The sequence below is a fragment of the Petromyzon marinus genome, chromosome 16 (assembly GCF_048934315.1).
Source record: "Petromyzon marinus isolate PM22_M1 ecotype Great Lakes invasive population chromosome 16, UKy_Petmar_22M1.pri1.0, whole genome shotgun sequence".
Classification (NCBI taxonomy): Eukaryota; Metazoa; Chordata; class Hyperoartia; order Petromyzontiformes; family Petromyzontidae; genus Petromyzon; species Petromyzon marinus.
In genome coordinates, this window is record NC_133682.1 from 5,867,431 (window position 1) to 5,884,218 (window position 16,788).

A 16,788-nucleotide genomic window follows, 5' to 3' on the forward strand; every position below is an offset into this window, starting at 1 on the left:
TGAGTTGAAAAATTACACCTGCATTGATCTGTTATTATTACAGGGACATTTTGTATTTTTCCTCCCCCCACACTCTCGTTTCAATTGTGCCATCGGTGCCATAGCATGAGGCTAAAAATCCCAAATGTTATCCCAAATTGTGCTTTGTATCGGCATAGCGCCATGAGATGAGGTGACAATTTGCATCGCTCACAGAGCGTTGTGATATCTCCTTCGACAGATAATGGTCTGTAGAAGGAGATATCACATAACTAATTCTGAGATCCTTTAAAGTGAACCCTTTCTCTGCAGACCAGAGGGCACCACTTTCCCACACGCTCTGTTGCAGAGAAATGTCCACCGCAAACCGTCAAACTAGAATGTTTTCAGATTTTTCAGAGCCTGAATATAGTTAAATTACGGTAAAAAAATGTTGCATTCATTGGTGGACCACTCTGAGACTATCAACTCACTGCTACACTTAAAAACCCGGTCCAAATCACGGGTGTCTGAACCCCGGATTCAAACCAAGGACCTCAGTAGTGCCCTGGGCCCCCTGAGCCACCTTCTCTTGTCTCCCTTGCAAGACAAGCGGGGCACAGCTGAGGACAAACAACTGTGGGACAAATGCAAAAAAAACACCAGCAATGTTAAGATTTGGGTTAGGGAATTTCTTTGTTATTAGGGAATGTCTTTCTGTTAGGGATGGCTGAAGCAGTAAATACAAGCTTGCGGGCTCATGCACTGCCAAACACGCAGTTTCACTTCCACGCAATTTGCCCTGCAAACACCGGGTCGGCAAAAGTGCAAGGCCCACCCCGTGTGCCCTTGCTGCGGGAACACTCCGAAATCATCATTGCACATTCACGCAGTCAGAGCCAGCAGGAGGTTTAACGACAGCACACGCGGTGGCAAGGGCGTACACGACGGTTATTGTCAGGAGTGGAGTGCTCGTTTTAAACTACGGCGAGTGTAAGGGCAGGACCACGCGCAAAGGAAATTAAGTGGCGACGTGAAAATGCACGAACGTGGATGCAGGCCACAAGCGTAGAGAAGCGTAGAGAAGAAGCGCAGAGCAGCGCTACGGCACAAGCACAGCACGGTGACGACGCAGCTCCATGCAACGAGTAATAAAATATTTTTAAAAATCAGTAACCATTTCTACGTCATGCAACCTACAACTCCCCGAAGGAGGCCGCTGTTCGAGAGCCCTGACATGTGCTGCGTTCCCAACGCCCACTAAATAGTCGGCTGTTTCGGTCCGTGGACCGGGAAGGTGGGCCCAGCCCGGGTTGCTGTGGCAGATATGTCCACCAAGCGAGCTTTAACCGGGCCATGCGTTTCGCTTAGCCCAGGCCAAGTTTCTCGTTTTGCCAAGAGGGCCTTTGGAGACGGTCGTAACATCACGGGGTCGGAGCAGAATAGATGCAGGATTGTTCAAATGCATCTTTTCTCCCTTAGGTTCACCTCAGATCCACGTTTTTATATACACACACATATATATATAAATATCGTGATTAATGAAAACAAAATAATGACATTGCATGGGGTGTACAGTAACCCAACCCACATGCACGTCAACATTTTTCAAAGGTCACGGTCGCTTTCCCTCCACCCGCAGGCGCAAATGGAGGGAAGTTGGCCGAGCCCGCAGAACCACGAGACTGTTTTAGCGCCCATGGAAAAGCAGCAATTTGTAAATAAACCTCGGGCGAGGAGGGGCTGGTGCCGGAGCAGACGGCATCACTTCGGGTCAAAGGTTACGTTTACCTGTGTGGGTCACCGAGCTCAGCTGTGCTGTGCTTCTCAGAGCAGGCTCTGAAATGATAATCGTAAATCTTGACTTAAATCTTTCGTGACTGCAGGAATTCATCTTCTTTGGGTCTTTCCGTAAAGTCACGTAGATAGGTTCAAAGAAAATAGCAAAAAATTACGAAAAAACTACGACGTTTCGATCGCAACGCAAGCGATCGAAACGTCGTAGTTTTTTGTTTGTTATTTTTTTTAACCTATCCACGTGACTTTACCGAAAGACCCAAAGAAAATTATAATGGTAACCACTGAGCCACGGTGGCAAGATGTTATCTCCCTCGCCCGGTACGCAGGAACTCGTGGGTTCGATCCCAACACCTGTATATTTGGGGTTTGCATGTTCTCACCCGTGGTCGCGTGGATTTTACTCCGGGTACTCCAGTTTTGTTCCCTCCACATTTAGAATCAACATTGCGTTCAGAGTATTTGGCTGCTATAAATTTTCACGTGATAAGCCCACTTCGTTGAGCTATCGTTTGTGATTGCCAGGTCGCTTATGAGCAAGAGCTTTATAGCTCAGTGAGCCTTACCTGGTCAAATAAAAGAGTATTTTTTTTTACTTTAACTGTGCTGGGCCGTTTTCTTTGGGTGATGAAAACGCTTGAAGATATATATAAAAAAAAGTTAAACCCAAAAACATTCCAAAGGACAAACGCTGACAGAACTTGTGAAGAAGTGAAACATTTTTGAAGGAAAGTAAGATAAATGACGAGGAGACCCTTGATAAATCAAATGGGCAAGGATGATGACCGACTGGAGGAGGCTGGAGGGAAAGTTGGGGATATCGGGAGACTGCCACTGTGAACTCCGTCGTGGTATTTTCCCTCGCCTAGCCAAAGCCAACGTTTTTGAAACTCCATTCCCATACACGTCTTTCCAAGCACACCGGTTTACATTTCGAATACCGCGCAGGAATCTGGCGATTGATTTCGCCAAGTGGAGGTCGTCGATTCGAATTTAGACGCAGCTCGTGCGGGTGCGCATGCGTACGTGCGTCAACGACGCCAAAATGGGAAGCGGCAAGTGATTATTAGGTGGCGTGCAGCATGTGACGACGATTTGTATTTTAACGCGAGTCGAGCTGGGAAGGTGAGCGATAAGCCTCCCTGGGGTGCCACCTACGCCGCTGAACGTCCTCGAATGCAGCAGCGGCGCACAGCACTCAGGCACAGCACGCATGCATAGTACGCAGATGAGTCAAAGGTCGTCCGTCCGTCTCCGTGCATACGCGTGCGTTCGGTGCATGTGTACGTGCAGTCACGCACGTACATGTGTCTGACGAGCGGCGGTGTAGCGGTTAGCGCGCTGAGCTACAAACCCCTTCCGATTCCCGCTCACGGCCAACACAAGTGACGGTCAATTGAAACCGGTCCTGGGCCTCCCCTAGATCGACTCAGCCTCAGATTAGTAACTGGTGCGGTGTGTAAACATCGCCACTGTGGAGACAAAGGCGGCCGGGCGTGGTGCTGGCCACCCACCCCCCTCGTGTGCTGTGCCGGCGGCCTTCATAGGTGCTCGCTAGCAGCACTTGCCCCGACAGTCTGTCAGGGCCATACGTGTGCACACATGTTCGGCGCGCGCGTGCATACATGCAGTCGCGTGCGTGGTGTGTGCGCGTCCCACGCGCGTTTGGTGCGTGCGTGCGTGCGTGCGATCAATCGTGCGGCAATCGCCGTACAGGCTCCTTGAAGGCCATGCTGTTGGAGAGCGTCAGCCGGTGCAAATCGCTGCCCCGCAGGGGGATGAGAACCTGGCTGCCAAGCTTCTGGGTCGTGGAGGAGGTGCGGCTGCGGAAGTCGCCGTCGGGAGGCCACACGTCGCCCTTGTGCTGCCGGTGGTCGAGGGGCGCGTGGGATGGGGTGGTGTGGTGGGGGCGGGGGGGTCAGGCGGGCATGGGAGAGGGCGCAATGAGAATTGAGAGGAATCCGGAACAATTTGATGACCCGCTAGTATGGCTATAAAATTCTAAAGCTGTTTGGTTCCTGTCCATGCCTGACATCAGTGGTGAGTGATACGCCTTTATCCATTGGTGGATTGAGAATTAATTTGTATTTACATTTTTTTCATTTTAACCCATACCAGCTTGAGAGTTCCTTTGTTTTTGCTTTTGGCATTTTGGTGATCAGGGTCACACTCGTAAAATGAGGCTCTTTGAGCTCGCACTTGGGTTCAACAAAATCAACTTGAACTCGCATGAACTCACCGGAGCACCTTGCAATCCCGTGTTTCGGATCCAGTTTCATTTGAGGTGGGATGTAACAATGCAATGACTCACTCACCCCATCAAACCACTCTGCACAAAAGCGGATTTTCTGGACAATGAAATGTCGTGGGTGATCAAGTTGACATGTTATTCTCGCTCATAAAGATGTGGCGAGATGTTTATGACCTCGCTTGGTATCCAGGAAGTCGTGGATTCAATCCCAACTCGGACACCTGCTGTATATTTGGAGTTTGTATGTTCTTCCCATAGTTGCCTGGATTTTTGTGGGTCCTCTGGTTTTTCCCTCCACGTTTAGAATCATGCGTTTAAGAGTATTTGGCTGCCATAAATTTCCACGTAATAAGCCATACCTCCAATTAGCATGGTCGGCTACGTATGGTGTGAAAGAAGTTCAACATACATTCAAAATAATAGACATTCATACTTTATCGGGCGATCATTTGTGGCCAGGTTGCTTCTGAATAAGAGCTGTATAGCCCAGTGGGCCTTTCCTGGCAAAGTACAAATAGTTTGGTAAAATAAAATAAAAAGTTTTTGTTTCTAGTTTTAGTTTGTTTATAGTTTTAGACTTAGAATGCCTCCTGGTACCTTCAAGTTGAGCATGGTGGCCAGGCAGTCGCACAGCTCCTGGTGGCTCTCAAAGCACAGAAACCTGGCGCGGAAACAAACGGCCCCGTGTACAAAATACATATTTTTTTTTCACGTCCATGTTCGTGGTGCTCGCCAACAAACGTTTGGCCAGCGTCGAGCGGCACGCACCGGGGGAACACGCGCACAGTGCAGCAACGTGGCGAGCACGCGGGGGGACAGCTGCTGTACGGATCCTTGCCCAAAACGATCATCTTACCTATAACCCGCTTCCACTGCTCCTTTAAAACAATCGCCATCTCTTCTCCCCCGAGCCCATCCCTACGCTACTGCCACTCCCTGCCCCTTGCCCCTCAGCGATGACCCGGCCTACCCCAACCCCTGTCAACTACCTCTACCCCTATCACTACCCCTACCCACCATTCCTACCAACACCCCAACCCTTCCCTTAGCCTTTCCCACTTGTTCTCCTATCACCATAACTACACCACTGCTATTAATAACCCCCACACTTCATCTCAAACCACGATCATCTTAACTGCTGTAAAGCACCTTGGGATAAAGGCGCGATATAAAGCTGGATAAGATAGGAAATGACGACGGAGGGTAAACAGCTTGGGGAAGCCTTCATCCAGCAGTGGACAGATCACGGCCTACGATGATGAACAGCGTCGCCGAGAAACCCGTGATGTCATCGTAACGACAGCCCCGCCCCCCCCAATTCCCCCATGGAACGAGTCTCGCCCCCTGCACTTGCCAAGGCGCGGATGACCCGCGGGGGTGCAAGGGTTAGAGGTGTGCCGCACTCACCACCGCTGTTTGTCTTGCACCAGGGTCAGCCCGAAACTGCGACACAGAATAAAAAAATGAATAATAGAATAATAAACACGCGCAACAAAAAGCAAGGAATAAAAAGCACGCACACGCGTGGAATTCTGGGATAGCTTCCCGACGCGCGCGTTTGATATAAGCCACTCCGATGAGCTATCACGTGCGGCCAAGTCGCCACTGAAAAAGAGCTGATAGCTCAGCAGGGGCTTCAGCTGGTAAAATAACATAGTTGAGTACATTTTGATTTAAAGCTTTCGTGACTGCAGGGATTCATATTCTTGGTTCTTTCGGTAAAGTCACCACGTAGAAGGGGAAACAATAAAATAATAAAAATATAAAACAATAAAATTCTCACGACGTTTCGACTGCAACACAAGCAATCATCGTCAGGTGTGAAAAGCACAGCAAGAAAAAAAAAGGGGGCAGACGCGGGTTCACGTCATGGACGCACGTCGCGCGTATGCAGGCAAAGTTCATCTTCCTCTGGGTTGAGTCTCCAAATATCGCGCAACGCTTTGATCAATGCGTTTGGTTTTCACGAGAGTGAGTCCGTCAAAGCATGACAACTTTCTACTAAAAATCATTTGTACTGGATCATCTTTATAGCGTAACCACCCTTTACAGTTGGACAGAAAGATAATGCAGAGATACTTTCAAACTTAGTTGGCAAGATATAACCAACGCTTCTGGTACCTCCTACTTCACGAAAGCGTTTAGTAGTCACTGCAAGGGCTCGTGAATTACACTGCACACCTGATGATGATGATTGCTTGTGTTGCAGTCGAAACGTCGTGAGAATTTAATTGTTTTATATTTTTATTATTTTATTGTTTCCCTTCTACGTGACTTTACCGAAAGGACCAAGAATATAGTTGAGTAAGTTATTGAAGCCACTTTAGAGGGAGTTACATTGCAGGGACCGTGTCTCATGAGAGCTTCACAATGACAGCGTAAGTGAACGTACAAGTGGGGACACTATTAAACTTGTGAGTGTAAGGATAATGACGAGGGGCCACCTCGTGGGAGGTTTCAGCTTCCTCCGAATTCCCAGGAACGTTTTCACCGTCTGCAGGCTCCAATCCCTCTCCGCCTTGTTGGTCTGACGATGGAAAGCGCGCGCACGCACACACACGCTCGATTAACATCTCGAAAGCCTCGCGCAGAATTTCAAAGAAAGCGTCAAAGCGACGATGAAAATGTAACCGCCTTGCAGTTACATTATGAGACCTCCTTTGCCAGTAACAAGATATAGTAATAGGTTTTACCCTTTTAACTGGCACAAAAACTGGCACCTTTATTCAAGGCATCATGTTTGCAATGACCACAACACAAGCAGTCAAAATGCAAACAAAAGAGTAATCTGGTCCAACACCAGTGGAGACTAGGCTCTAAGAAAAGCTGTCTCGGGTGTGGACCAATCAAATTCAAGGACAGTGCATATTATTATCAGAGTTGTCTTTTTTGTTTGCATTTTGACTGCTTGTGTTGTGGTTATTGCAAACATGATGCCTTGAATAAAGGTGTCAGTTTTTGTGCCAGTTAAAAGGGTAAAACCTATTACTACGCCTTGCAGTTGTGCGTGGGAGGCCCAGCCCTTCGTCACCCGCGAGGGGGGTTGAGAGCGAGAGAGCAGAACGCGCGATGGACAACGGCAAATCGTGTCGTGACGCCTTCAGCCTGACATTTGTCTAAAGCAGTGTGGTTCATAACCTTTACTGCGGCCTTGCACCCCTTTGGTTCTGAATCGTAAACAAAAATGTTAATAACTACACAGGGTCTGATGAAGTGCCCGTGCTTAATTTATGTTTCGATGATTTACCTTCTAAAAAAAAAAATCTGGCCATTTCCCGCACCCCCAGAAAGCGCATCTCGCACCCCCAGGGAGTGCGTGCCCCCCCCCCGCCCCCCCAGCTTAAGAAAAACCACCGCTCTAAAGATTCTCTACCATTGGCTGTATCGTGCAGCCACCCGAGTTTTTGTATGTGCCTCCTCCAGCCCCCGACGCCGTCTTTAGACGAGGAGGTCACGCTCGTTGGGGGGCTGCTGTCTGCCCCCGTCGCCACGGCTCACCTTCCTGTCCTTGAACACGAGCACCCTCCCGGCGCAGAGAGCCATGAAGCGCTCGTTGAACCTGCCGGTCTGCAGGAGCAGAGCGTGGACGCTGCGCTCCTCCCGGAAGCGCACAGGACCCTGCCACTCCTTCTTGTCGCGCCCTTCTTCTACACACGGAGAGCACCGGGCGGGGGGTAGTGGGGATAAGGAGGGGTGGGATGAGGGAGGCGATGAGGGAGTGGGGGGTGAGGGGGGGGGGAATGAAGGGGAGGGGGGATGAGGGGGGCACGGTGGAATGAGGGGGAATGAGAGGGATGAATAGGGATTAAGAGGGATGGGGAGAGAGGGAGATGAGAATGAACGGGGAGTTTGTTTTAGCCCGAGGCTTCGTCTCTTTCGACGACGACGACAACCTGTGGGTTTTGAGTCGATACCTTGGGCCGCAGATTCCTTTCTCTTAGTCTAGAACGCGGAATCAATCAAACGCACGCACACGGAGTCCGCCCTTCGTTGTTCAGAGTTGGTGTATGGGGGGGGGGGGGGGGGCGCAATTCAATTGTCTACCTCGAGTGAATAATAAAAATGAAATGTAACACCGGGAAATGAATGAAGTTCAACACTGGCAGGGAGGACCGAGATGGAGCAGCGGAGATGGCAGAGGTCAGAGAAGAGGTGGAGAGGGCAGGGGGGGGGGGGTGTCAGTGGCGCTGGGGTCACGTTCTGAAAAGTCCGAGTCGTGCGGCGGGCAATTTCTCGCTCGCAAGCCGAGTCCACGGGGATGGAGGCCGGAGAGTTGAGCAGACGGAGCCACGGCAATGCAGCAGAGGGGAGGAGGCCTTGGACACGGCCTCACCAAGGTGGCGCCTCATCCCTTCGAGGTCGGGGTGCCTCTTCACCAGGAGGTAGTTCTCCTGCGGATCCGGATGGAAGAGAAGCTCCAGGACCCTCTCCTTGTAGTGCAGCGGCCGCTCTGCGCACACGCGGAGGGAAGGCGAGGATCACTCGTATGGCCCGACCAGACCGTTGGGGCGAGTGCCCCAACGGTCGACAGGTTCACGCGAGAGGGGGTGGGGCGGCCAGCACCATGCCCTGCCGCCTTTGTCTCCCCCCCCCCCCGAGTGGCGACGTTGACACGTCACACCAGGTACTCATTGGAGGCTGAGTCGACTTAGAGGAGGCCCGGGATATTTGTCACTGGTGTTGGCAGTGAATGGGAATCGAACTCGGGTCGCCGGGTTCATAGCGCAGTGCGCTAACTGCTACCCTACCGCTCCTCGTAGACTCACGGACACAAGCGCATGCACATGAAGACTATCGCACGCTTAGTTTGAATTGTCCAAAAGTTCGTAATAATATTAACAGCGGGAGGACTCACCCAGCTCCCCAGACACCTCGAACACGGCCATCGCGGAGTCATTGTGCTGCAGCTGTCCCTGCCTGAGGTCGAGCACCTCCAGGAGTAGCTCCTGTGCCGTCATGAGCCCCGACACCTGGGGAACAAGACAAGCCAAACATATAGCCATTAACCGGACTGTAAGGGCGTTTGCTGTTCGCGAGCACCTATGAAGGCTCAGAACGGTACACGAGAGGGTTGGTGGCAAGTGGCGATGTTCATTATACACCGCAACCAGGTACTCATTTAAGAGGCTGAGTCGACCTAGGGGAGGCCCGAGACCGGTTCAGATAATCGTCACCGGTGTTGGCCGTGAGAGGGAATCGAACTCGGGTCCCCGGGTTCATAGTGCAGCGTAGTGCTAACACATACACACACAACACATACACACACACATAGACGCACACATACACACACACATAGATGCACACATACACACACACAACACATACACACACACACATAGACGCACACATACACACACACACGCACAACACATACATACACGCACACACACTACACGCACAACACATACACACACACATAGACGCACACATACACACACACATAGACGCACACATACACACACGCACGCACAACACATAAACACACACATAGATGCACACATACACACACGCACAACACACACACACTTAGACGCACACATACACACACACACACGCACAACACATACACACACACAGACGCACACATACACACACACGCACAACACATACACACACACACATAGACATACACACACACACAACACATACACACACACGCACAACACATACACACACAGACACACACATACAAACACACACAACACATACACACGCGCACAACACATACACACAACACATACACGCACACACACAACACATACACGCACAACACATACACACATAGATGCACACACACAACACATACACGCACAACACATACACACATACACACACAACACATACAACACATACACACACAACACATACACACACGCACAACACATACACGCACACACACAACACGCACACACACGCACAACACATACACACACACCACACACGCACAACACATACACGCACACACACAACACGCACACACACGCACAACACATACATACACACACACACACGCACAACACATACACGCACAACATATAGACGCACACAGGCAAGTATGAACCCTCAGGTCCAACGGCCACGCAGTGCTCCGAGAGAGAGAGAGAAGTGAACGTGATTTACAGGATTTGAACTTTCTGACTGCGAGCCGCCCGCTCTACCCACTGACACGGGACAGCGCAAGTAGAACACACTTTACATGTACGGCACAGTACGTATGTACGTAGACTTTATCATTAACATTTTCTTCAAACACTTGATCAAGTTACGCAGTGCATGTGAACGATAAAAAAAAAATGCTCTGGCCTGGTGGCTCAGACGTGGTGCGAGTGATCACATTGGTCAACCCAGGTCTGCCTTAGTCTTGACCTTGGTTAACCTGGGTGGGACGCGTTCACGCGCACCTTGAGGCTGATGCAGGTGTCCGTGCTCTTCCTCTCAAAATAAACCGAGACGATCAAATTCCCAGCTTGAGCGGAAGGTTGCTGTAAAACAAAAACAGCAACAAAATGATGACTTGCGTACATTTAATCAAACCGAAATGCAGTGCTCACCAGCAGCAGTCGAGTTCTGCGCGAGTAGCTAAGTTCCGACGGCAGACAAAAACGCGACTTTGCCGGAGGGCACCGACCTGACTCAGTGGGTGCACCGGGCTGGGCCCCGGGAAGAGACTCACGTCGGCCCAATCTATCCCCACATTAGGGGGGGTCTGAGACCTGGATCCTTTGCCGGGCTCACCTGCGAGGCCAGACCGACCGACAGATCCGGGGTCCGTTGGGCAGTGGTGACACGGCCACAGCCGCGGGGCGTTCGTTCGGATTCGAGCTTCGCGGCTCGAATCCGGTGGGCCGCCCCGGTTATTCCCACGGTGTCAACCGTGAGACGCTACACTCCAACCGTGAGACGCTACGCGCCGCCTGCTTCACGGTGGAACGCTGAAAATGAAATGACGTCATTCGAAACGGGTCGGCCATTGTGTGCCGGAGTCACGGTCCAAATTTGACACGTCTGAAAACATTGCCCGCAAATTACTCGATTGGGATCGCGCACGGCAATCGTCGTCCCCCTGCTGTGAACATTGTACAGGACCCTCCTGAAAAAAAAGTAATGAGCGAGGCTTTCCTGGGTAAGCAAGAGGAATAATAATACCAAGTCGCAATAGCCCTCAGGCCGCATATACGTAAAATATATATTTGTGTGTTCGTGTGTGATTATTGGTGATTGGGCAAAGATCATCAGCCTGCTCTGCCTGAGCACCTGGTTTAGTTAGCCTTCATCCTGGGCCAGAACTGCGCCAGAACTGAGCCAGAACTACGCCAAAACTGGGCCAGACCTGGGCCAAAACTGGGTCAGCTGTGCCGGGGTCCCAGTCGTCAGGAGGTGAGGCATTAGTGACACATAGCATGGCTGATGATGCATTGCCTCTTTCGGTGGTGTCTCCTCGTACCTTGACCGTTAACCCCTTGACGATGAGTTCGATCACGTGCAGCACGTTCTGGAAACGCTCCGTATCAACCTGGCGGAGTTGAGACAACCACGGTTACTACAATTGAGGCCACCACGGTTACAACAATTACGGTAAAGGTAGGGGGGGGGAGCGACGGAATGGGCTGGTGCGCAGGCGCGAGGTGGATCGTTGCATCACGAGACCGTGAGGGGGGAGGGCCTTCATCCAGAAGTGGTTAGATCATGGCTGGTGATGATGATGCTGATGATCGGTGAGAAGCGATGCGTGACGGAGCCATCGCTGAGGGGAGCCAATGCTCTAACAGCAGACGGAGCCGACCGGTGGGGAGGGTGATGGGTGAGGAGGTGTGGTGAAAGGTGAGCGGGTGCTGTCAGTAACAGGCGAAAGGCTTCACATGGGTGAGCGGGTGAGGGCTGGATGACGGGTGAGTGAGCAATGAGCAATGGGGCGAGAGGCGAGGGGGGTTGTGGGTAATGGGGAGGCAGCAGAGGGGGATTGTGGGTAATGGACTGTGGGTGAGCGCGGCACCTCGAACACCCTGAGGTAGTTGCTGATGAGCGCCTCCACCACGATGACCTCCTCGCGGCTCGCGCCCTCCGACTGGAAGAGCGTCGGGCCGAACACGATGCCCAGGTTCCGCGCCGACATCTGATTCGAGTTGGCGTTGAGCTGCACGCTGTCGCCGCGGGCGACGACGACGGCAAGGCAAGTTGGGGGGGCAGTAGCAGCGTTGGGAGTTGCAAGGGGTGTGGAGGCGGCAGCGGCAGCAGCAGCAGGAGAAGCAGCAGCAGCAGGAGACGCAGCGGCAGCAGCGGCATGGGTGATGGTAAGACAACAGGGGCAGCAGCAACAGCAGCAGCATCAGCGACAACAGCAGCAGGGATGGAAACAACAGCAACAAAATTGGCACCGGTGAGTGCATCGTTGTATCGGGCCGTGACTCCTAGCGATTACATGAATTGGTATGATCAGGGCTCGCGATATTGACAGCTTTGTTTGCTTTGTTTCTTGTTTGTTCATTCCGGTTTGTGCAGTTTTGGAAACTTCCTTAGACGAAGTAAAGCATTCTCGTTTCGTTTGAAAAACGACGATTCACACACTAATTTGAAGCTTGCATCACGAGTGTAAGAAACGATTTTAATCAAAGGATCAGCGCATCGGTTTTGAATTTTGGAATTTGGCCATCCATGACTAAACGGAGATTTTCAAGAGCAGCAGGTTGATTTAGGCTAGGATTTATTGAAGTTTATTTTGGCACAGGTAAAACCCATTGGCCAATAAATTATAATTTTTAATGGGGACTATCAAATAAACCCATCATAATAATATGATATTTTAACTTAGGCTGGATAAATTCCAAGTTTTCACTATCATGTGACAGACATAGTGATCAAAGTTGTTGGTTAGTTTGTGCATAAAAATGTTCGCTCAAGCGATCCCTGTGAAATCTGCTTCTGCAGGCCATTTTCGAACAAAGGGGCAGTTGCGCCGCTCTGCGAAAGTTCCGGAAGGACACTCTCATCTGGCCGCTACGAAGCCAAGAGCACCATAGCGACGAAATCAGGAGCAAAAAAAATGTGACGAAACATTTTTGTTAGTTGACATAAACAAAACACAATTCCGTTTTTTATACGCACACACGAACAACACTCGCTCATTATTAGCGAATGGTCCAGTCCGGCACTTAGAAGCCCATGCGTGCGACACTGAAAGACATTGGACTGTACCACTGATTGCGGAGCAGCGGGGGTGGGGGGCGGGGGGAGATGTCCCAGTGTTCCCAGTTGCCTCTCACCAGTAGAGATGTTCGATGAGAGCCGCCAGGGTGGCGCGGTTCACGTGCGGCAGCTCCTTGACGAGATCCTTGTACCTCTGCAGCCGTTCCCCATCATCTCGAATGTCTGCACATGACAAAAACGTTCGCGTTTTTACACACACAAGAAAAAAACCCCACAGCCATGATGAAATTGACCACAACGGCAGCGGTGTTATTCTTTACCCATGGCCGTCTCACGGAGTCTCGGGATTCGTTTTCAAGAGGCTCACGCTTTGGGGACGGGGAGAGTGGGAGAGCGGGAGCAAGAGGTCAGGGGGAGAGAGGAGAGAGATGAGGGGAAAAAACCGAGAGAGCAAAGAAGAGAAATTGAGAAGAATGGAGAAAGGCAGGGAGAGAGGCAGGGAAGGAGTGGGAAGAGAGGCAGAGGACAGATAGCGGCAAGGAGATAGAGAGACATGCGTGGTAAAGCGGAAGCCGGGAGAGCAAGAGGTGAGGATAGAAGAAGGGAGATAAATAGTGAGAGGAAAGGAGTGCGAGAAAAGAGAAAGCATGGGGAAATATAGAGAGAGAGATGCATAGTGAAGGAGAGGTAGGGAGTGAGAGAGGCTGGGCGAAGCGGGGAGAGGGTTGGGATGCAGAGAGATATTGCGATGCAGAGAGAGAGGCAGGGGGTGGGATGCAGAGAGATGTTGAGATACAGCACGAGAGGCAGGGAGAGAGGCGTGGAGATAGAGCCAGGGAGGCACAAGGCAGAGAGAGAGAGAGACGGAGAGAGAGACAGGGAGAGGAGACAGAGAGGCGTAAAGAGAGAGATTGAGAAGTGCGGAGGAACGAGGCAGGAAAAGAGATACATGGAGAGGAGATGCAGAGAGAGTGATTGCAAAAGAGGAAGAGACAAGGGAGGGAGAGATGGAGATGCAACAAGGATCATGGACGAGAGGGAGACACACAGGGGGGGATAGAAGCAGAAAGTGAAAGTGTCTCATGTTCGAGCTTATTTGGTGTGACCAGCGGAGACCGGGAGAGAGGTTCTCATTTGGATCTACGGGGAGGGCGAACGGGTTGTGTGGCGTGTGCACAGAACTCGCCGCCGAAGTCGGAGGGACTTCGCCCGCTGTCTCGAGCGCTCGTTTGCAAAAGTGAGCCGGCTCGAATAAAATGACGAAATAAGCGCGAACACGGTGAAGATGCAACCAAAAATCAGGGCCAGAAAACAACGAAACAGAACTCAGATTGGAAATCGGAGCGACGGAGAGGGTCGAGAGACAGGGGTGCTGGGCTGCTGCGAGGGGGGGGGGGCAGCGGTGCTTGGGAGGGGGGGGGGGGGTGGTGGCCACCCGACCCGCGGCGGCTCGTGTCCACGCGAGGCGAGCGCCGGCCGGCACGGTGCCGTCCTGCAGCTCGCGCAGGAAGCGCTTGAGGACGTTGGCGACGTCGTCCACGGAGTGCTCGCCCTCGCGGAGACGCACGGCGCGCGCGTCTCGCCAGAACTCGGCGAGGAGCGCGTGCGTGCGCGAGTTGGTGCCGCTCTTGCGGTAGATGCCATCCGACGTGAGCCCTGGAGAACGCGTACGCGGAAGCGTTTGAGACTTCTTGGCCATCCGTGACTAAACGTGCATCCGTCGTATGAAAGGCTGGTAAGTTCGAAAAATGTGTACTCGGCTATCTCAACAACGCTATTTGTTATTTTAGCAGGTGACGCCCACCGAGCTACGTAGATCTCTTTTCAGAAGCGACCCGGCCATCGAAAATGATTGCTCAACGAAGCGGCTCATCATCACATGGACATTCGTAACAGCGGCCAAACTTGGGGGGGAAACAGCGGAGGACTCGTCAAAAAAGTGCGCACGAGTCAGGGGAGAACCTACAGACTCCAAATACACAGCAGGCCGTCAGGGTTGGAATTGACCCTCCTCTATACCAGGCAAGGTGTACAGCGCGTGGCGGCGGTGCGAGCACGTGGGGGGCCGCACCGTACTGCGTGATGTACTCCATGCAGCGGCCCAGCACCACGGGGACGTCTCCCTCCAGCAGCTGCTGCTCGGCCAGCAGGCGACCCCCTCCCCGCGCCACGTTCTCCAGCGCCAGGCGCCAGGCGGCGAAGTTGAGCCGCGTGTCGCTCTGCACGTAGAGCATCCTGCGACCGGTGGGGAGTGCGGGGGGGGGGGGTGTGTTGGACGGGTGGAGGAGGCAGGGCGGGTGGGGCCGGGGGGGCGGGTGGGGCAGGTGCCTCGGGCACACCGCCTGAGAGAGGTGCCACCTGCATGTGGCCCAAATCTTTGGTGAGGTGGTGCCGGCACCGCAGCAGCCTTGTAGCGTGCGTGCCTTGCTGCCGTGCGTGGTCACATTTGTCTCGCGGGGCTTGTACCTTCGTTTCTCCACCAGGATGAGCGTCTCGTACTTCTCGATGACGTGGTCCGACATTCGTACAGCTGCCGATGGACACAAAAGCCCGTCAATGACCACCAACACGAGTCTCTTAGACTCACGAGGAACAAGCCGGCCGTGTTCTATTGCATCGAGGAGTGTGCTGCATTGCCATCATCGGATGCAGCAGCTCGCCGCTAAACTAACTACACAACCCGGCTTCCTGTTTTACACTAATCGGGAAATGTTGTTGGTGTTGTTGTCAATGTGTTTGTCTGAAACGACTGCTCGTGGAGCAGTGGTGACCATTAATGTTGGAGAACTGCCGACGGAAATGGATATCGTAAAACTACTTCTGAGATCCCCATTAAGTGACCTTTGCCCGGGAGCAGCACTTACCCACCCGCCCTGCGCTGCAGGGTAACGCTCACTGCGTGACAAACAAAACCAACTATTCTTAACTCTCACAGCAGAAATGATAGCCATGTTAAGTGCACACCCAAATCCAACGTGATGATTTGTTTGTGCAAGTCGCTGATACCAAGACCATCGGCCCACTACATCCGAGAAGCCACTTAAATAACTCGCAGCCGCCTGGATTGGAACCCCAGGCGGCCCGACAACCTCCCGCATGAGACTCAAATGAAACCTTTTGAATCCCGGTCCCATCCACGCTCCCCTCCTCCCCCCCGGCAAACAAAACCTCCGGCTGGCTCGACGCACGAGGGGGGAGACCTCTCACGTACAGATCTCCTGAAGTTTCTGCAGGTTGACCACCACCTCGGTGCCCTCGAGGTCATCACCGTCGCCGCCACCGCCGTCCTCGCCACCGTCACCGTAGTCGCCGTCGTCTAAGCCGCCGTCGTCACCAACCTCGTAGAAGCCCTCCTGCGAGGGCGACGCTCGGCCCAGCGCCCCGGACAACTGCCTCTGGAAGGCCGCGTCGGCCTGGGCGATCGCGGCGGGCGGCGTCGCGACGACCGCACGGAAGCGCAGGAAGGCGCCGTGCAGCGCGAACACGGCCGGCTGCCAGCGGATCTGGCTTCGGCCGTCGCGGCACAAGAGGGGGCCCACGCGGTCGAAACCGCGGCGGCACAGGGCCTCGGCACCGGGCCACGGCAGGGCCTGCGGCGATGGAGAAGTGCCGTTCGTTTCTAGTCTTCGTCGTGGTTA

At 52.7% G+C, this 16,788-nt stretch overlaps 1 protein-coding gene across 6 annotated transcripts in view; it reads right to left on the reverse strand.

Annotated features, from left to right (window-relative positions):
* The window catches only part of LOC116942934 (arf-GAP with Rho-GAP domain, ANK repeat and PH domain-containing protein 1-like), a 55,621-nt gene that overhangs the window by 3,085 nt on the left and 35,748 nt on the right, over positions 1–16,788 (reverse strand). For 2 of the 6 annotated variants that reach the window (XM_032955410.2, XM_076067446.1), the window contains 15 exons: positions 16,362–16,740; positions 15,617–15,680; positions 15,222–15,385; positions 14,591–14,806; positions 13,267–13,372; positions 12,000–12,147; positions 11,451–11,519; positions 10,408–10,488; positions 8,862–8,976; positions 8,340–8,456; positions 7,505–7,653; positions 6,451–6,533; positions 5,414–5,449; positions 4,604–4,667; positions 3,470–3,619 (listed from right to left, as the gene is read on the reverse strand). In XM_032955410.2, the coding sequence (XP_032811301.1) occupies positions 3,470–3,619; positions 4,604–4,667; positions 5,414–5,449; positions 6,451–6,533; positions 7,505–7,653; positions 8,340–8,456; positions 8,862–8,976; positions 10,408–10,488; positions 11,451–11,519; positions 12,000–12,147; positions 13,267–13,372; positions 14,591–14,806; positions 15,222–15,385; positions 15,617–15,680; positions 16,362–16,740 (1,941 nt within the window). Of the gene's footprint in view, positions 1–370; positions 3,620–4,603; positions 4,668–5,413; positions 5,450–6,450; positions 6,534–7,504; positions 7,654–8,339; positions 8,457–8,861; positions 8,977–10,407; positions 10,489–11,450; positions 11,520–11,999; positions 12,148–13,266; positions 13,373–14,590; positions 14,807–15,221; positions 15,386–15,616; positions 15,681–16,361; positions 16,741–16,788 lie in introns of those variants that run through there. The other 4 variants (XM_076067449.1, XM_076067448.1, XR_012941810.1 and 1 more) reach the window with 4 other exon arrangements.